This window comes from Ranitomeya variabilis, chromosome 2 (genome assembly GCF_051348905.1).
Source record: "Ranitomeya variabilis isolate aRanVar5 chromosome 2, aRanVar5.hap1, whole genome shotgun sequence".
Lineage (NCBI taxonomy): Eukaryota > Metazoa > Chordata > Amphibia > Anura > Dendrobatidae > Ranitomeya > Ranitomeya variabilis.
Window position 1 is genome coordinate 171,087,996 of NC_135233.1, and position 21,313 is coordinate 171,109,308.

Sequence of the window (21,313 nt, forward strand, 5' to 3'; positions counted from 1 at the left end):
GCCCACGGAGACAGACATGCGTCGTGTCTTTCTGGACAGCAGCGTGTCTATTTATCTTGCGGAGCCAGATACCCTCATTAGTATTATGCACACACTCACACACCCCACCCTATGTAGGAGAATTAACTTAATTAACCTACGTATGCTGTAACAAAAGCCTTAAGTTCCTTACCGGTAACGGCATTTTTCGGAGGCCCATGACAGCACCACGAGAGAGGGGATCCGCCCTTCAGGAACAGGAAACCTGCAGATACAAAAGGGCGGCACCTCTCCCACGTATCAGTTGTATTTCAGAGCCTGAGAGGACTACCGCCGTTAATGGCACATATATATAAACTTTATATACAATATTCTATTTTAACTGTAAACCAGATATCACACGTGAAATTTTTTTTTTTTTATTTATCCTAGGAAGTGCAACCCCCACATCAATATGGAGGGAACTAAGGGTGCTGTCATGGGCCTCCGAAAAATGGTAAGTAACTTAAGTGTTTATTCGGACTCCCATGACAGCACCACAATAGGTTTACGGAGATGTAAGCTACCCTAGGAATGGACTATAGCCTGCAGCACCCTTAACCCAAAGGTGAGATCTGATACGTGGGAGAGGTGCTGCCCTTTTGTATCTGTAGGTTTCCTGTTCCTGAAGGGCAGATCCCCTCTCTCGTGGTGCGGTCATGGGAGTCCGAATAAAAAGCAACTGTCAGAAATCTGAGTGAAATGTATTAGGTTTATTTTTCAAAAAATAAATAATTGCGTGGGCTCCGACATAATTTTCATAACCAGCAGAGGAGAAAGCCAACGGCTGAGGGCAGATGTTAATATTCTGTGAAGGAGTCAATAGCCAAAGATTCCCAGGCTATTAATGTCAGCTCACAGCTGTTTGCTTAGCTTTTACTGGCTAGTTTACAGGGGAACCCCAGAAAAAAAATTGACATGAGGTCCCCCTATAAAGTCGAATCAGCAAAGGCTAGGTAGACAGCTGCGGGCTGATATTAATAGCCTGGGAAGGGGCCATGGATATTGGCATCCTCCCAGACTGAAAACATCAGCTCTCAGCCGCCCCAGAAATGGCGCATCTTATAGATGCGCCAATTCTGGCACTTAGCCTTGACCTTCACACTTGCCCTGTAGCGGTGGCAAGTAGGGTTCATATTTGTGGGGTTGATGTCACCTTTGCATCGTCAGGTGACATCAAGCCCACAGGTTAGTAATGGAGAGGCGTCTATAAGACACCTATCATTACTAATCCTATAGTTACATGGTAAATAAACACACAGCCAGAATAAAGTCCTTTATTTGACATAATCACAGACTCCTTTATTGAATCTAAATTTACCATAATTACTGAACGCCTAATCCCCGACGCCCTTGTCTCCTGCAAACAATCAAAAAATAATAAACCAACATATACTATCCAGTCTGACGTAGTCCATTTAATACCGAGTGTCCCACAGCAATCTCAAGTGTAGAACAGTCACATCGGGAGATGTGACTGCTCTGCCCGGCCTTTGGCGATACGCTGCGGGAGCGGTTAAATCCTGTCAGTGTATCACTGAGCTGCCACGAGAGTTCACTGGAGTTCATTAGCTCCAGTGCCCTCACTTAGAGCACTACCGCTGTGTGAGAACTTTTCAACACAGCGGTGCCGTACGTGAGAGCACAAGAGCTGATCAACTGATGAACTCCGGTGAACTCTCACGGAGTCTCAGTGATACACTGCGGGAGCGATTACCTCCTCTCAGAGTATCGCTGGCGGCCGGGTGAGACACTCAATATTAAATGGACTATGGCAGACAGGGAGTATATGTTGTTTATTATTTTTGATTGTTTGCAGGAGACGCAGGCATTCGGGATTAGGTGTTCGGTGAGTATGTTAATATGTATGTAATTAAGTAAATGTTTTCATTACAATTGAACACAGGCTGATGAGACTATTCTCCCATCATCGGCTCATGCGGTTTCTGTTATATGTGACAAAAGACGTAGCCTGATGGGAGTAGTAGTCCCATCCGACCACGCCTGGGGAAACACACACTCACACATTTTCCGCCCACACACACATCCTCCTTCTGACATCATTTCCCTTTGACGATTCGCAGCGTTTTTGGCTACAAATCTGCAGCAAATACGCAAACATTTTTACACCTGCATTTTTGCAGCGGATTTGACTGACTCAATGTAAGTCAATGGGTGCAGAATTGCTGCAGATCCGCAAAAAGAATGGACATGCTGCCGAAAATAAAACGCTGCCAATAAGGATAGAAATTTCCGGATCATGTGCACAATGCTTCAGGAATGTCATTAATTAACACTGCTCAAGTAATCCATTGCAGCAAGTTGCGGAGGCTGGATGATGGTATGAGGTTTGTTGGTGGTACAAGACACTGATTAGCAGGTCAGCACAAGTCCCTATAAACAAAGCAGTCATGCGTTCACATGGATGGGATTTTATGGCCACTGGTAGATTGCTCCCTCAAGAAGTAGAACAGCCATCAAGTCAGCATATAAATACAGCAAAAGTTTAAAATAGTTAAATTTAGTAAGTGTACTATTTGTTTTAGATGCATCAATCCTCATTAATATTTCAAGTAACCAACTATTTCCCAACTTGCCAAGCTGTATCTAGTCTGTTTTATATCATGGAATGTCAGCAAGGATAGAAGTTAATCCAAGTTTACAAAGTTTGTTCCAACTGACAAACTTAGCTCTCCTGCACCTGTCCATTAAAGGGGTTGTCCAATACCTATAATGCTCTTTACAAATGCATATCTTTACACCCCAACTATTTATTATTTTTTTTTAACTAACTTTACTATAAAATTTATGACTATTCTCCCTATTCGTGATGAGCGAATATACTCGTTACTCGAGATTTCTCGAGCACGCTCGGGTGTCCTCCGAGTATTTTTTTGTGCTCGGAGATTTAGTTTTCATCACCGCAGCTGAATGATTTACAGCTACTAGCCAGGCTGAGTACATGTGGGGGTTGCCTGGTTGCTAGGGAATCCCCACATGTAATCAAGCTAGCTAAGAGATGTAAATCATTCAGCTGAGGTGAGGAAAACTAAATCGCACTAAAACTAAAAGCATATAAAAAATACTCGGAGGTCACCCGAGCGTGCTCGAGAAATCTCGAGTAACGAGTATATTCGCTCATCACTACTCCCTATATGTGTCTTCCCCCACCCTCTCCTCTTTACTTCCTGTGATGTTTCATTTGAGGGGAGTCTCAAACGTCACATCACCGGAGGATGGCCTTGCATTCACTTTCCCATAGCCATTACCAAACCTGACACGGGACATGATCAGAAGGAGGTGATACGGTCACTTAACACAGCTACTGTCACAGTCATCCCCTGATGACACCCTGTTTCATAGGGGGTGTTAGAGAAGACACTGCAGCTTCGGTCCCTGCATCTTCAATGGCTGCTGTCAGAATGGCTGCTGTCAGAATGGCTGCTGTCAGAGTACCTGCTTCTGACAACGCTGTCTTTCCTCTAAATCAAATTGTCAATAGGGAGCAGTGATAGAATCAGGGTGAGTGACAGTAGTGCAGCACCACCACAGCATCTATCCCCCTGAAACAAATTATAAGAGGGTGGTGCTGGTGTCACTGCCTCCTGATATCAATTTGTTTCAGGAAAAGAGGCGGCGGTGTCAGAAGCAGGGACTAAGATGACAGCCACTTAAGATGCGGGTGGCAGAGGCAGAAGCTGCAGTCACTGCTCTATCATGAAGCAGGACGTCATCATGGGATGGTGGTGACAGGAGGAGTGGTAAGGGACCGCAACACAGCACGTGATGACATCCTGTGTTGGGGTTGGGTCAAGAGAGAAAAGCTTTGGGAGGACTGACTGGAGGCCATTGATATGTCTTGAGATGTCCTGTTTGAGACTACCCTTGAAAAAAAAAAAAGTCACAGGAATAATGGAAAAAACAAACACACGCAGGGATTAGCAGTATAGAGAGAATAGTAAAATTTTACAATAAAGCGAATTGCAAAGATGGTTAGGGCTTAACATTGGATATGAATAAAAGGATATTATAGGTATTGGACAATCCCTTTAGACATCCTAATTCAGCACCAAAACATATCGAGCATTTTCTTAAGATTTTTAGTCATGGCTGCTTAAGTAATATTCATGCAGAGGGCGCTAGTTAATTTACCTGTCCAATTTCTTAAACTTCCAGGAAAGCTGCAATTTGTGAGAAATTTCTCCCCATTTTCTGCTTGTCTCAACCTGGTTGGAGGGGGGGGGGGGGGGTATTACAGTCTGAAAAATGCAGTAATTTACCAACATCTGCCGATGACTGATAAATCATGGTGCGTTAATGGAAACAAAAAACACAAACCATGACACTGAAGACTCGTATAGCACGGGATGGGCCCAGGTAACGATGCAGAGGCTTCATAAAAGCAGTGGTCTTTTGTTATACTGTGAGGAATGCATTAAAAGAAGCTTGCTTGTAATTAATGGCTTTGTGATTTCTCCAGCTAATAAGCAAGAAATTGACTGAGCCCCCTGTAAACACAGGCACACAACAACGTAATGTGCATCACATGATGGGAAGGGGATTTTCTTATTATTTTCTCTGATAAGTGTTACATACATACAGCTCAAATTGGGTCCTAAATCTTTGCGGCTGTGGCTGCATATGCTGCAGAAACAATCCATTCAGATTAAACTGATTTTTAGTAACAGAAACTTTTACAAGCAGATCATTCTATATGTGATTTAAGTCCTCATCCACAATTCTGCTCAATTATGTCAAGGAAGAAAACCTAACTCTCGCAAAACATGGGGGTACAGAAAATCATCAACACTTCTGATGTGCTTATAGAATAGATCTGAAGGTAATAAACAGGGCATGTTGTGTGGGCCATTTCACAATGTCTCCACAATACCAGGTGTAAGGTACCCTCTGGAATTTTAGGAGGATCGACCCAATGCAATGCTCAAGTTATGGAAAAATAGGATACCTTACCAAGTCATCGCACGTTTATTCAAGCTGAACAATCCACGCTTGTAGTCCAGCTGTCTCGGCGTCGCTGCATATAGAACTCCAATACCTGCAGAACAGCCTTTACAGAACAGAGAGTGCACAGCACTGTGGAAGAAGAAAGACAAAAATCTATGATAAACTTTGCACTCCAATTAAATTAGATATATGATGTTATAGAAAGAAGAACTGGATCTTTTACGCCCTTTAACAAACAGCCATTCCTCACATGTATTCAGCCTGTCTAGCAGTTGTAAATCATGCAGCTGCGGCAACGAAAACTAAATCTCCGAGCACTCACAAATACTCTGAGACCACCCGAGCAACGAGCATACTCGCTCATCACTATTACCTTTTTTCCCCCCCTCTTTCTCACTATGGGACTATCATTTTTGCAGGCTGATCATTGTATAGCATGGAGATGCAGTAGCATCCCTATGCTATGCAAACTCTCAGCTCTGCACTGACAGAAAGTTGCTGATCATGCTCGGAGCATGATTAAGCAACTTTACTAGCTCTGGTGACCCCGATGTCATCATGACGACATCGGGTCACCATGGCAATGATCGGGACACCGCATCACGCCACGGGGTCTCCGATTCAAAGGCAGAGGGGCTGTCATCCCTCTGCCTGCTCCTGGAATGCTGTGATCGCCTTCAATTGTAGCATTTAATAATAATAATCTTTCTTTTTCTATAGCGCTAACATATTCCTCAGCGCTTTACAGTTTTCACACATTATCCTCACTGTCCCCGATGGGGCTCACAATCTAGATTCCCTATCAGTATGTCTTTGGAATATGGGAGGAAACCGGAGAACCTGGAGGAAACCCACGCAAACACGGGGAGAACATACAATTAAGTGGTTAAAGTGTCAGGAACTGTGCGGGACCGCTCCTGGCACTTAGTGCTGGGTGTCAGCTGTCAGAATCAGCTGACACCCAGCGGCAATCGAGCGCACAAGATCGCAATGCAGTAATAATACGTCCTGTGTCAATAAAGTCCAGAGTGCGTAGATGTAGCATTACTGCAAATGTTGGAAAGGGGTTAAGAACTTCCTTTGGGTAATTATAGGCAGCATAAACCAATGTTTAGTAGAACAAATAGCCCTCAATGCAAAACAGAAAAACAAAACAAGATGGTAGCACAAAGCACAGTCCTTTTTGAGAGGGGGGTGTGTTCCTCCTGCTATCCATTAGCAAAAGACACATGATTTAGTTTGATTCCAACACAACCACTTCTTGTGCGTTTCCTCTTCAGACACTGAACTCTTACTGCCTCTAGAGGCCAGCTACTTAAGCTCCAGACCACACCTTGGAGAGGAGATAAGGTGGACATCCTCCCACCCACTTTATAGATATCCACATAAAACCTAGCCCATTATACAAATTAGCTGTTAACCTCTGACAGCATCTAGTGTGATGGATGAAAATCTTTGTTTTTTATATCACTGACGCCACTAAGCGCAGTGAAATATAGCTTCCCTCCAGCACTTTACCAGTGACTGTCACAATACACACACACCACTACATGTGTTACTTTATGCCACAAAAAAAATTGAACTCAAGCCAAAATGACCCATTAAATGAGAACCAGGCTGAAAAACAAGCCAATTTTTCGGATAGCAAATAAATGTACCTAAAAAATTCGAGAAAAGTTTGAAGGGAAGACTAGACCTCCTTACATGTTTGAAAAAAAGAAGTCCGATGACGCAAAGCTGAGAAAAAAGACAGGGCAACTACTTCAGATACCATCAAAATGGTGTAGCGGCGAACTACCTTCCAAGGTAAAATGCAGAGTTAGATCTTCTGCAATGGTGAGCACACTACATGGTCGACACACGAAAGCTCTGATGAGGACCAAGAACAAAAACAAGGCTGAAGACAGACCCTTGAAGGCAAATATCTATGCCTTCTTGGCAGAAGAATAAAAAACTTTGCATAAGAGGCATAATGGGTGAAAGCTTATGACTTCATAACACTGGAAGCAAGAATGCTGGTAAATTTGATGCTGTAGCCAGTGCAGACTACCTCCCTAAAAAGATGCTTTTTCCTTTTCCCAGTAGACTCAAGTAAGGGCTGCCCATCAGAGAGACAAGGTCCTGCCAGTATCTTGTCTTGATGACTGAGGGTGCCAGAAGAATGGAGTTTGAAGGAAGGCTTGCTCTGTATCTCCTGCTTGTAACAGGAGCAGGGTCTCATGACTGACAAAAGACCAAACAATCCTTTTCCCTGGAACCAATAGAGCTAAGGGTCCTTTTCTATGGTAAAACCATGTTGTTCAAATTGAAGATTTGACTCTAACATAACAAAAAACAAAATGAGCAAATATATTCTAGCAAGTAAATAAGTAAAAAGTAATAATACATATAAATAACATAGGGTAGTATTTACTCATTCTGCAGGGTCACTATGAATATCTAGTGATGCTTTTCGGACTGTGGAATGCACAAGCTGTGTTCTAACACTTTGTGAATGACATCTTTTGTGATGTTCTGTTTCAGTATATCTTAGTCTATCTGAACAATATCCTAATCCTTTTCAGAGACTTGGACTCAAATTGCCTTCATATCCTTTCCATTCTAACGAGACCTTGATTAAAACCACCTATATGCCAGGGTGGAGAACTATCTATTTGAGTGGCAAGAATTGCCATTTCTCGGCTACATCATCTCTTCTGGACGTCTTCGTATGGACACAGAGAAAGCTTCCACCATATTGGATTGGCCACAGCCAATCAGTTTCAAGGCTCTCCAAAGATTCCTTGGCTTTGCCAATTATAACTGATAAAACTTTTTTTTTCTTTTAATAAACTAAGTGGTTGCTCCACTGACAGCCCTAACTCAGTAGGGCACCAATTCCTGAAATTGGTCAGTCAGCAGTTCAAGCATGCCAAGAAACTCAAGTTTTGTTTTTCCACTGCTCCAGCCCAGCACCTTTCTGATGTGGACAGACAGTTCTTTGTTGAAGTGGATGACTTTATAACTTGTGTATGAGCAGTTCTCTTGCAAAATTCTTTTAGAACAAGAAATCATCCCTCTGGATTCTACTCCAGCAGAGCTAAATTATGCCAATGGTGACTGGACACTTAGCCATAAAAATGGGGCCTTGTGGAATGACAATATCTTCTTGAAGGAGCCAAGTTCCCAATGAAGAGAAGAGACCAGAGAGGAGAGTGCAAAAGAAGCCAACCAGAAGAGGAAGGCTAAGTAGTGATAGTGAGACCTAAAGGAGAATGCTAGTGCTAGGAGACAGGTTGGGGGCCGGAGAGCCTAGACAAATGGGAAGGAAGTGGGTCTACAATACTCAAATTAAGGGGTTATACAAGGAAATAATATGAAGACTGCATAAAGGAGGGGGGGAGCTGAACCCTCCTGAAAACAGCAGTCGTTTCTGCCTTGAATGGACAGTAAATGTTCCCATATACATTGGACACAAAAAGCATCTGCATTCACCGATTTCCAGAATACTATGTGATGGGTATGGGGTCTCCAGACACCAGGTGATGTTGGTGAGGGAAGGATCAATCTTTTAACATTTAAACCACCTTATCTTTTTGTTTTCAAGGGATTCTGAATACTCATTTTTCATGTGCACCTTAAAGCAAACCGGTCATCATGATTTTGCCAAGTAAACTACATGCACTGTCAGGTTGGCGCCATTATACTGATTACAATAATACCTGGGTTGATGAGAAACATCTTGTGGTTGATTAATCTGTATTTGCAGTTTTCAGTTAAGATTCTCACGCTCCGGGGCAGTACTGTGGGTGGGGTTTTATGTGGTGCTCTGCTTAGGGTTTTCATCTGTATGGGCTTATGACAGGTCACTGAGTCTTCCGTGACCCGCACCCTATTTTACATACTGTATACATTATTGTTGGAATGCAGACCTACATCACGTCCTCCCGGGTTGCCGCGTGCCATTGAGACTGGTTCCCTGGGTCAGGACAGGATGTGGGACAATATCATGAATGGTCACACTCAAGCACCGAGGATCAGCTGCTACAACTTAATAAAATCCTTCTCACCTGATTGGTTGTCTCCTGTTTAAATATCTTACTTCCCCGTATCTTACAGTTCCCTGGTAAAAGCTGTGACGAAACGCGCGCTGGGCACCGTGCTTTGAGTGGGTATGTTTATCATTGACAGCATTTCTTCTTTGTACAGGCATTTTATTCTTATTTCCACTACCTCAGAGCATTTGTCACTTTATATTACACTATTTGGTGTTTATTATATTTCATTGACCTGTTTGTTATATGTATAATTTTTATTGTTTTTTCTTTTCTAAACAGCTATTTACAAGTTGTCTGATTCATTAACACATGTTCTTTAGGAGTATATATTTAATCATTCCTGTACTTCATTTACCATGTGTCTTATCATTTGATTTTCTATTATATGCTATTGTTTAATTGTTGTGAACGCTATCAAGGCAAATTTCAATATAGTATATCTGGACTTTATGCATTTCCTGAATGGTCTCCATATTTTCAAATCATTGTTATACAAACCATATAGAATTTCATTAATATATGCGTACAGACTATTCAGAAACATCCTGCTAATCACTAATTAAATACACTACCGTTCAAAAGTTTAGGGTCACTTAGAAATTTCCTTATTTTTGAAAGAAAAGCACAGTTTTTTCCAATGAAGCCAACATTAAGGCTATGTGCACACGTAGGAAGGGTCCTCTGCGGGTTCTCCCGCAGCAGATTTGATAAATCTGCGGGGCAAAACCGCTGCGGTTATCCCTGCAGATTTATCGCGGTTTGTCTTGCGGTTTCCGCTGCGGGTTTACTCCTGCACTTGTTTTACTATTGATGCTGCATATGCAGCATCAATAGTAATGTTAAAAATAACAAAAATGGTTATACTCACCCTCCGACGTCCCGATCTCCTCGGTGCTGCACGCGGAGGTCCGGTTCCAAAGATGCTATGCGAGAAGGACCTTTGTGACGTCACGGTCAGGTGACCGCGACGTCATCGCAGGTCCTGCTCGCATAGCAACCCTGCGACCGGACGGCCACGTGCAGCGCTGAGAGGTGAGTATATCATCATTTTTTATTTTAATTCTTTTTTTTTTTTACACAAATATGGTCCCCAGGGCCTGGAGGAAAGTCTCTCCTCCACCCCGGGTACCATCCGCACATGATCCGCTTACTTCCCGCATGGTGGGCATAGCCCCATGCGGGAAGTAAGCGGATCAATGCATTCCTATGTGTGCAGAATCGCCGCGATTCCGCACAAAGAAGTGACATGCTACGGATTGTAAACCGCTGCTTTCCCGCGCGGTTTTTTCCGCAGCATGTGCACAGCATTTTCGGTTTCCCATAGGTTTACATTGAACTGTAAACTCATGGGAAACTGCTGCAGACCCACAGCTGCAGAAACGCTGCGGATCTGCAACAAAATCCGCAACGTGTGCACATACCCTAAATGATTCAGAAATACACTCAAAAAAAACTCTGGCCAGAAAAAAAGAACTTTCATGTGAAACTCGACAGTCTATTCTTGTTCTTAGAAATGAAGGCTATTCCATGCGAGAAGTTGCCAAGAAACTGAAGATTTCCTACAGCAGTGTGTACTACTCCCTTCAGAGGAGAGCACAAACAGGCTCTAACCAGAGTAGAAAGAGAAGTGGGAGGCCCCGCTGCACAACTGAGCAACAAGACAAGTACATTAGAGTCTGTAGTTTGAGAAATCGACGCATCACAGGTCCTCAACTGGCAGCTTCATTAAATAGTACACGCAAAACGCCAGTGTCAACGTCTACAGTGAAGAGGCGACTCCGGGATGCTGGCCTTCAGGGCAGAGTGGCAAAGAAAAAGCCATATATATGAGACTGGCTAATAAAAGGAAAAGATTAATATGGGCAAAAGAACAGAGACATTGGACAGATGAAGATTGAAAAAAGTGTTATAGATAGACGAATCCAAGTCTGTGGAGTTTGGATCACACAGAACATTGGTGAGATGCAGAACAACTGAAAAGATGCTGGAATAGTGCCTAACGCCATCTGTCAAGCATGGTGGAGGTAATGTGATGGTTTGGGTTTGCTTTGGTGCTGGTAAAGTGGGAGATTTGTACAAGGTAAAAGGGATTTTGAATAAGGAAGACTATCACTCCATTTTGCAAAGCCATGCCATACCCTGTGGACAGCACTTGAGTGGGGCCAATTTCATCCAACAGGACAATGACCCAAAGCACAACTCCAAATTATGCAAGAACTATTTAGGGAAGAAGCAGGCAGCTGGTATTCTATCTGTAATGGAGTGGCCAGCGCAGTCACCAGATCTCAACCCCATTGAGCTGTTGTGGGAGCAGCGTGACCGTATGGTACGCAAAAAGTGCCCATCAAGCCAAACCAACTTGTGGGAGAGGCTTCTGGAAGCATGGGGTGAAATTTCTCCAGATTACCTCAGCAAATTAACTGCTAGAATGCCAAAGGTCTGCAATGCTGTAATTGCTGCAAAGGGAGCATTCTTTGACTAAAGCAAAGTTTGAAGGAGAAAATTATTATTTCAAATAAAAATCTTTTTTTCGAACCTTGTCAATCTCTGGACTAGATTTTCAATTCATTTGGCAACTCATTTGATTAATAAAAGTATGAGTTTTCATGGAAAAACACAATTGTCTGGGTGACCCTTTTGAAAGGTAGTGTATATGAGCAATTTTTGTCAAGATTGAATATATCGTATATACTCGAGTATAAGCCGAGATTTTCAGCCAATTTTTTGGGGCTGTAAGTCCCCCTCTCGGCTTATACTCGAGTCATACCCAGGGGTCGGCAGGCGAGGGGGAACGGGGGCTGTCTAATTATACTCACCTGCTCCTGGCGCGGTCCCTGCACGTACCTGGTTCTCCCGGTGCCTCAGCTTCTTCCTTTACTGAGCGGTCACATGGTACAGCTCATTACAGTAATGAATATGCAGCTTCACCTCCCATAGTCAAAAACACTTAACCTACTGATGTCTCAATTAATTTTACTTTTATTGGTATCTATTTTTACTTTTGAAATTTACCGGTAGCTGCTGCATTTCCCACCCTAGGCTTATAATCGAGTCATTAAGTTTTCCCAGTTTTTTGTGGCAAAATTAGGGGGGTCGGCTTATACTCGAGTATATACGGTAATTGTTATATTAAGTACATATGCATATAATTTGTAGTCTGAGAAAAAAAAAATTTTACATCCAGCAAAATGGCAGCAGTACTTGGGGTCACTTATGGGGGGGTTCTGCTGTTCTGGCACCTCATGGGCTCTACCAGTGAGTCATGGCACCTACAAACCATAACAGTAAAATCCGGCGCTCCTTGCCTTCTGAGCTTTGCACTGTGCCTGAAAAATATTTCCCAAATTACATTCAGGATATTGGAGAATCCAGGAAAAAAAAAAAATAGACCTCAGTTTGTTGTTAAAAAAAAAAAAAAATTATTAGTAGCCCTTAGAAAAATTAAAAGCTTGGGGCTAAAAACTTTTTTTTGTGAGGAAAATGTGATTTTATATTTTCACGGCTCAACATTATTGGGGGGGTTCAAGGTGCTCACCATGCATCTAAATACATTCCTTGGGGGGAGGTCTAGTTTCCACTGTTTAGGCACATCAGGGGTTCTCCAAACAGGACATGACATCCGCTAATAATAACAGGAAACTTTACACTCAAAAAGTCAAATGGCGCTCCTTCCCTTCCGAGCCCTGCCTTGCGCACAAACAGTTTTCTCCCTCATATTGGCTATTGGCGTACTCAGGAGAAATTGCACAAGAATTTGTATGGTGCAATTTCTCCTGTTGCCCTTATGAAAATGCAATATTTTGGGCTAAAACATTTGTGGAGAAAATTTGATTTCTTCTTTATGGCTCAACATTATAAACTTCTGTGAAGCACCTGGGGGTTCAATGTGCTCACCACACATCTAGATCAGATTTTGAGTTTCCAAAATGGAGTCACTTGTGGGGGATTTCCACTGTTTAGGCACATCAGAGGCTCTCCAAATGCGACATGGCGTCCACCAATTGTTCCAGGAAATTTTGCATTCAAATAGTCAAATGGTGCTCCTTCCCTTCTGAGCTCTGCTGGGCACACAACAATGGTTTTCTCCCTCATATGGGGTATTGGCATGCTGCAAAGAAATTACACAACATATTTTGGGGTCCAATTTCTTCCTATTACCCTTGTCAAAATAAACAAATTGAATCTAAAAAAAAAGTTTGTGTGAAAAAAAAGTTGAATGTTCATTTTTTCCACATTACAAAAACTCCTGTGAAGCACCTTAAAGGTTAATAAACTTCTTGATTGTGGTTTTGATAACCATGAGGGATGCAGTTTTTAGAATGGTGTCACTTTTGGGTGTTTTCTATCATATAGACACCTCAAAGCGACTTCAAATGTGATGTGGTCCCTAAAAAAAAATAAAAAAATGATTTTGTAAACTTTGTCAGTGGAAAAAATAAAAAACCCAGCAGGTCAACTTTTAACCCTTATATATTCCTAACAAAAAAAAAATTGGTTCCAAAATTGTGCTGATATAAAGTAGACACGTGGGGAGTGTTATTTATTAACTATTTTGTGCAATATGACTGTGATTTAAGGGCATGAAAATTCAAAGTTGGAAAATTGCAACATTTTCACCAAATTTCCTTTTTTTTCCCACAAATAAACACAAGATATACCAAAGACTATCATGAAGTACAATATTTCATGAAAAACGAATCTGAGAATCACGGTGATCCGTTGAAGCGTTCCAGAGTTACTACCTCATAAAGTGACAGTGGTCAGAATGGTAAAAATTCGCCTGGTCATTAAAGGGAACCTGTTAGCAGAATTGTGAACAGTAAGGCTACTTTCACACTAGCGTTAACTGCATTCCGTCACAATGCGTCGTTTTGCCGAAAAAACGCATCCTGCAAAAGTGTTTGCAGGATGCGTTTTTTCACCATTAACATGAAGCGACGCATTGTGACGGATTGCCACACGTCGCACCCGTCGTGCGACGGATGCGTCGTGCAGTGGCGGACCGTCGGGAGCAAAAAACGCTACATGTAACGTTTTTTTGCTCACAACGGTCCGCTTTTTCCGACCGCGCATGCGCGGCCGGAACTCCGCCCCCACCTCCCCGCACCTCACAATGGGGCAGCGGATGCGCTGGAAAAATGCATCCGCTGCCCCCGTTGTGCGGCGGAGACAACGCTAGCGTCGGGAACGTCGGCCCGACGCACAGCGACGGGCCGAGCCCGACGCTAGTGTGAAAGAAGCCTTACCTACACACAGTGTCAAGTCGACGCGGTTAAGGCTGCCGTCACACTAGCAGTATTTGGTCAGTATTTTCCATCAGTATTTGTAAGTTAAAACCAGGAGTGGGTGATAAATGCAGAAGTGGTGCATATGTTTCTATTATACTTTTCCTCTAATTGTTCCACTCATGGTTTTGGCTTACAAATACTGATGTAAAATACTGACCAAGTACTGCTAAGTGTGACGGCAGCCTAAAATTGATTAAAATGATACCTTGGTTGATGAAATCTGTCTTGTGGCTGTTGTTTAATCTTTATTTTCAGTTTTTAGTTAATGAAATGCTCGTGCCCTGGGGCGGGGCTTTGTGGGTGTCTTTATTAGTAATGAGCAAGTGTGCTCGTTACTCAAGATTTCCGAGCATGCTCGGGTGTTTGAGTGTTTTGAGAGTGCTCGTAGAATATGTTTGAGTCCCCGCAGCTGCATGATTTGCGACTGATAGGAAATCCCCACATGTATTCAGGAAGCCTAAGGGTATGTGTCCACGTTCAGGATTGCATCAGGATTTGGTCAGGATTTTCCATCAGTATTTGTAAGCCAAAACCAGGAGTGGGTGATAAATGCAAAAGTGGAGCATATGTTTCTGTTATACTTTTCCTCTAATTGTTCCACTCCTGGTTTTGGCTTACAAATACTGATGGAAAATCCTGACCAAATCCTGATGCAATCCTGAACGTGGACACATACCTTAACAAGCAGGCAATCCCTGCTTGTGCTCAGGTTGTCTAAGGCTGGTTTCACATTTCGGCGGCATACATCCGCATGCGTCGTGTTTTCCTGTCTTTAACATTGTGGATTAAGGTACATGCGTTTGTATGCTTTCAGCAACGTTTGACTATGCATGCATCGTTTCGGCTTGTGAGGCTGGGCGCGGCTAATGCAACATGTTGCAATTTTGGAGGCGGCAATCTGCAGCTGCCAAACGCATGCAGACATTTGCAGAAGGAATGCATCGAATCATTGCATTACAGTCTATGGGAACGCAGGCGTACGTAAGCACACGCGTTTGCTAGCGTTTTCGTACGCATGTGTTTTTCAAGAGTAATCATGTCTAGACACTGATTAGCCACCCCACACACAAAGATAGATAAAAAGATGTGGACACTGGCAGTCCACTACTCTACAGACTTGGAACCAGACAAGAACCTCTCCATCTGTGAAGAATCACAACTTTGGCTAATGTGAGTATAAAAGTGAATGCCCGTCTGTCCTTTTTTCTATATTTAGTATGTACTAATTTCTGTTTTTTTTCTTGCAGCATTCATAATTTCTTCTTCCTCGTCTTCTGAGGAGAGCCCTGGCCCTGAACGTGCTGGACAGGAAAGTGAAGTGAGTACATTCCCTACTAATTGGTAAGTATTCTCTGTCACATATACACGTGGTCATTTTATTTTTCTTTATCAGAACAGTTCTTCCACTGCAGCGGAGGCAGGTCAGGAGCAGTCAGCACAAGTTCGGGTGGCAAGATGGCATGTAAGTATACTTGACTGATTGTACAGTTTTTTTTTTCCTGACTGTACTATTCTTGCCTGTTTTTTTTATTTCTTCACTTTGCTTCTATCTTCCCTTTGTTGTCTTGACTACTATTTTTTTCCTTGACTTTACTTATTATTTCCTGTATCTCTTGTTTTCTTTCTTTTTCTTATCTTTGCATAATTAATATCTTTCTTTCTTTCTTTTCTAGGTTCCAGAATGGGATGAAGACTTCTTCGATAATGACCTCCTAATTTCCATGGTCGAGGAGCGAGTCCCGTTGTGGTGATCCGGCAGCTGTGGAGTGAGGAGGCCCGAGCGATGATGGATGGCTGGGACAAAGCCACTGGTCCACAAGGAATTTTGTAAGTATTTAAATGTTGTTTGATGCGGCATTGACCTTGGCCGGGATCACACAACTGTGTGGATGCGATAAACTCCTCTGAGTTTCTCGCATCACACACAGTTATGTGATCCCAGCCAAAAGTGCATTGTCTAACAATTTTTTCTTTTTTTCCACAGTGAACAAAGTCAGAACCGTTGGCGTTGGATGAAGGATCGCTTCAACAAGGACCTTCGTCAGGAGAGCCAGATTCGCAGTGGTGCTGCAGTAAGATTCAGAAAATATAAATATCAAAGCATGCTTGCATTTTTGAGACCGGTCCTTGCCCAGACAACGTAAGTATCTTTGTGGTGTATTGTATTGTGTTGTGTTGCATTCCCTAATCTGTATTTTTCTAGTCCACAGGAGTTGGTGCTTTTACTATTGTAAATCTATGGTACAAATATTTTTCTTTTCACAGAACCTGGAGCAGCACCCACGAACCTGGATCTGGAGCGGTCCTTCCTCGAACACCCACGGACCCGTCCCAGCCATCCACCAGAGAAGCAGCAAGTGGGCCGGCAACACAGACTGGAGACCAGGAAGCTGGTCCATCAAGTGCTCCCGTCCCAGGCCTCTGCCACTGGTTTTTCATGGTATTCTCGCCAGCGGCAGAAGGCCTTGGAAAGGACACTCATGCCCGAGTTCATTCACTTGAGCTTGGTCTTCCAGAATGGCCTCAAGGCGCTGGGAGACAGACTGGAAAGTGAATTCAACCATATTACTACTCTTTTCCAACATCTGAAAGCCAACCTCCAGAGACCAGCACATCATTTTTTTAATCAAATAGAACTGGGCATGTCAGAACACCTTACTCCTGAGCTCCAGCTCAGTGTCATGCAGGCCTGCAATGCTGCTTACATGCAGGCTATGCAGCAGACTCGGTACTTGCAGCAGTCAGTGGGGGCATTTCCACCTCTGCCTACAATGACACGCTTGACCTCAATACAGAGTTCTGCTGCATACCACTGCATGGCCACCACCATTCCAAGCTCTGCCGGACACCACTACAGCGCACCCACCATGCCGAGTGCTGCTGCACAGTCCACCTCCACGCCAAGTGCTGCTCCTGCTTGGACCTCCTCCACCACCACCGACATGCCCCAGCAACCGGACCCTGGCAGGCCATCCACCAGCACCATGCCGCCGCAGCAGCACCAGGATCCTGCTAAGCCGTCCACCAGCATCAGGCCGCAGCAGCACCAGGATTCTGCAACGCCGTCCACTCGCACCATGCTGCCAGAAGACACCACGCCAATGCTCCCCAGAAGACAGCAGCAAAGAACACAGGAAAAGAAGAGGAAAGAAACCCACAATGGACTCTCGCACTCCCTCCCCCTTCACCTCTCAATGTGTCTGTGATGTCCGGTTTGTCTCTCCCTTCCAGTGTGTCTGTCCCGTCCCATGCCTTCACTCCTATCCCTTACCCCACTACTTTCGTCGCCCTTTGTCATCTTTACCCAGTCAAACGTCATCTCTGCTCAACACACCCCAGTTCCGTCACGTTTCCCCAAGTCGCCGTAGTTAATGTAATTTTTTTTTTTAAAATAAATGTGATTGTTTTTGCCCTACTACTGTTTGGTTCTTTGTATTGCGCCACCAGTAACACACACCGTGCACTGACTAAACACACTCCGCCGTACACTTTGTGTTTTTGCCGCCTCATATCTCCAGGACTGACACAACTTGAACACTGCAGCTTTGCTTCTTGTGTCTGTCATGGAGCTAGGAGTTGTCAAAAACAAATATGACATGTTTTTTCTCTAGCATCTCTTTAGTCTGCGTAATCTATTGGACGCAGAATGAAGAGACGATGGAGGTAATACAAGGCATATCTATACTCACCTGGCCAGGTGTCAGAAATAATAATAATCTTTATTTATATAGCGCCAACATATTCCGCAGCGCTTTACAGTTTCAAACACAACAGTCATAAGTAACAACGTTAACAATACAATAATTAAAGCACAATAAGACGACCCTGCTCGTGAGAGCTTATATAATCTACCATGAGGTGGGGGAGACACAAAGTACAGATGTGTATTTACAATGATGTATTTACAAAGATGGTTCAGCCATCTTCAGGGGGATGGGGATAGTGAATATGGGTTACACACACACAAACATAAAATGACTTTGATTAGTGAAAGTGGTAGGCCGCTCGGAACAAATGTGTTTTGAGCGAGCGCCTAAAACTATGCAAATTGTGGATGGTCCTAATATCTTGGGGTAGAGCATTCAAGAGGATTGGCGCAGCACGGGAGAAGTCTTGGAGTCGGGAGTGGGACGTGCGGATTAGTGCAGAGGTTAGTCGAAAGTCATTTGCAGAGCGCAGCGGTTGGTTAGGCCGATAGACAGAAATGAGGGAGGAGATGTAAGGGGGTGCCGCACTGTGGAGAGCTTTGTGGGTGAGAACAAGTACTTTGAATTGTATCCTGTAATGCTAGCCCTCCCCCGCCGAAAAACAGGGAATAAAGGGGGGGTCTCATGGCAACACAGAGCTTGAATTAAATATCATTGAGATGTCTGGTATAATTCTGTGGGGCTTTAATTGCAAGTTCATATAAAGGTCAAGTCAAATGTCCATTTGGTCAGTATTTCTGGTTTAAGCTGGTTTTGGTCAGTGCCTTTTTAAACGGATCTCATTGGTTGAATTCTTGTTGCTGGGCTGTTTTGAATCTATAAAAAGCCCGTTTTCTGGCTGGTTACCTCAGTCGGAGGTTTTTAAGGAGAAAAGAAGATCGCACCCACCCTTCCACTTTTTATTTACCGTATATACTCGAGTATAAGCCAAGATTTTCAGCCCAAATTTTTGGGCTGAAAGTGCCCCTCTCGGCTTATACTCGAGTCACGGTCGGCGGCAGGGTCGGCGGGTGAGGGGGAGAGTGCGCTGAGGCATACTCACCTGCTTCCGGCGCTCCTGGCGCTGTCCCACGGTCTCCGGGTGCCGCAGCTCTTCCCCTGTTCAGCGGTCACGTGGGACCGCTCATTAAAGTAATGAATATGGACTCCACTCCCATAGGGGTGGAGCCGCATATTCATTTCTCTAATGAGCGGTAACGGTGACCGCTGATAGAGGAAGAGGCTGCGGCACCGAAGACCAGCTGTCAGGAGGAAGGAGCGGGACGCCGGGAGCAGGTAAGTATTACATATTCACCTGTCCGCGTTCCACACGCCGGGCGCCGCTCCGTCTTCCCGGCGTCTCTCCGCACTGACTGTGCAGGTCAGAGGGCGCGATGACGCATATAGTGTGCGCGCCGCCCTCTGCCTGATCAGTCAGTGCAGAGAGACGCCGGGACGGGACGCTGAGGAGCTGCAAGCAAGAGAGGTGAGTATGCCATTTTTTTTTTATTGCAGCAGCAGCAATGGCACAGCTTTCTATGGTACATCTATGGGGCAATAATGAATGGTGCAGAGCACTATATGGCACAGCTATGGGGCAATAATGAACGGTGCAGAGCACTATATGGCACAGCTATGGGGCAATAATGAACGGTGCAGAGCACTATATGGCACAGCTATGGGGCAATAATGAACGGTGCAGAGCACTATATGGCACAGCTATGGGGCAATAATGAACGGTGCAGAGCACTATATGGCACAGCTATGGGGCAATAATGAACGGTGCAGAGCACTATATGGCACAGCTTTCTATGGTACAGCTATGGGGCAATAATGAACGGTGCAGAGCACTATATGGCACAGCTTTCTATGGCACAGCTATGGGGCAATAATGAACGGTGCAGAGCACTATATGGCACAGCTTTCTATGGCACAGCTATGGGGCAATAATGAACGGTGCAGAGCACTATATGGCACAGCTTTCTATGGTACAGCTATGGGGCAATAATGAACGGTGCAGGGCACTATATGGCACAGCTATGGGGCCATAATGAATGGTATGGAGCATCTATTTTTATTTTTGAAATTCACCGGTAGCTGCTGCATTTTCCACCCTAGGCTTATACTCGAGTCAATAAGTTTTCCCAGTTTTTTGTGGCAAAATTAGGGGGGTCGGCTTATACTCAGGTCAGCTTATACTCGAGTATATACGGTATGTCCCATCGTGATGTTTTATTTGTGGGAAAATCGCCCATTTTATGGGCGGATTGGTTATTTGGTGTTTTTGGATATATGGACATTTATGAGTATATTATTTAAAGTGTTGTATGAACTGGATTAACCCTAAATAAACATCATGGCCATTTTTCTCCATTACAATTGTGTCGTGTTTTTATTTTAAATTTATGAACAGGTCTTGTGTTGCCATGCATGGGCAGCCAGTGTAACATCTGGCGTAGAGCGGACGCGTCCGAGTAATGATTACCCAGACGGACGACCCTGGCTGCTGCATTAAGGATGGACTGGAGAGAGGAAAGTCGAGTGAGGGGGAGGCCAATTAATAGAGCGTTACAGTAGTCCAGGCGGGAGTGGATCAGGGCGACAGTGAGAGTTTTTGTTGTTTCCATGGTGAGAAAAGGGCGGATTCTAGAGATGTTCTTTAGGTGTAAGCGGCAAGAGCCTAGCAAGAAATTGTATATGGGATGTGAAGGAGAGATCGAAGTGAAAAATAACACCCAGACAGCGCGCCTGCTGCTGGGGTGTTATTATGGTGCCACCCACGGAGAGGGAATTGTCAGATTTAGGGAGGTTAGTAGATGGAGGGAGCAGAAGAAGTTCAGTTTTGGAGAGGTTGAGTTTCAGATAGAGAGCAGACATGATGTTGGAGACTGCAGACAGACAAGTCAGTGGCGTTCTGTAGTACAGCGGGGGGTAAGGTCAGGGGATGATGTATATAGTTGTGTGTCATCAGCATAAAGATGGTACTGAAAACCAAAACTGCTGATGGTCTGTCCAATTGGGGCCGTGTAGAGAGAGAAGATAAGGGGACCAAGGACTGGGCCCTGAGGTACCTGACAGTGAGAGGAAGAGGAGACGAAGTGGAGCCAGAGAACAGAACACTGAAACAGCGGTCAGAAAGATAGGAGGAGAACCAGGAGAGAGCAGTATCCTTAATGCCTAGAGACTGGAGCCTAGAGAGTAGGAGAGGGTGGTCAACAGTGTCGAAAGCTGCAGAAAGGTCGAGAAGAACGAGCAGAGTGGTCACCGTTACATTTTGCTGTCAAAAGGTCATTGGTCACTTTGATGAGTGCAGTTTCTG

At 44.1% G+C, this 21,313-nt stretch overlaps 1 protein-coding gene across 2 annotated transcripts in view; it reads right to left on the reverse strand.

Moving 5' to 3' along the window:
• The window catches only part of LOC143804767 (protein Mis18-alpha-like), an 83,381-nt gene that overhangs the window by 31,113 nt on the left and 30,955 nt on the right, over positions 1-21,313 (reverse strand). For both annotated transcript variants that reach the window (XM_077283166.1, XM_077283164.1), the window contains exon 3: positions 4,990-5,112. In XM_077283166.1, coding sequence (XP_077139281.1) covers positions 4,990-5,112 — 123 coding nt within the window. The remainder of the gene's footprint in view (positions 1-4,989; positions 5,113-21,313) is intronic.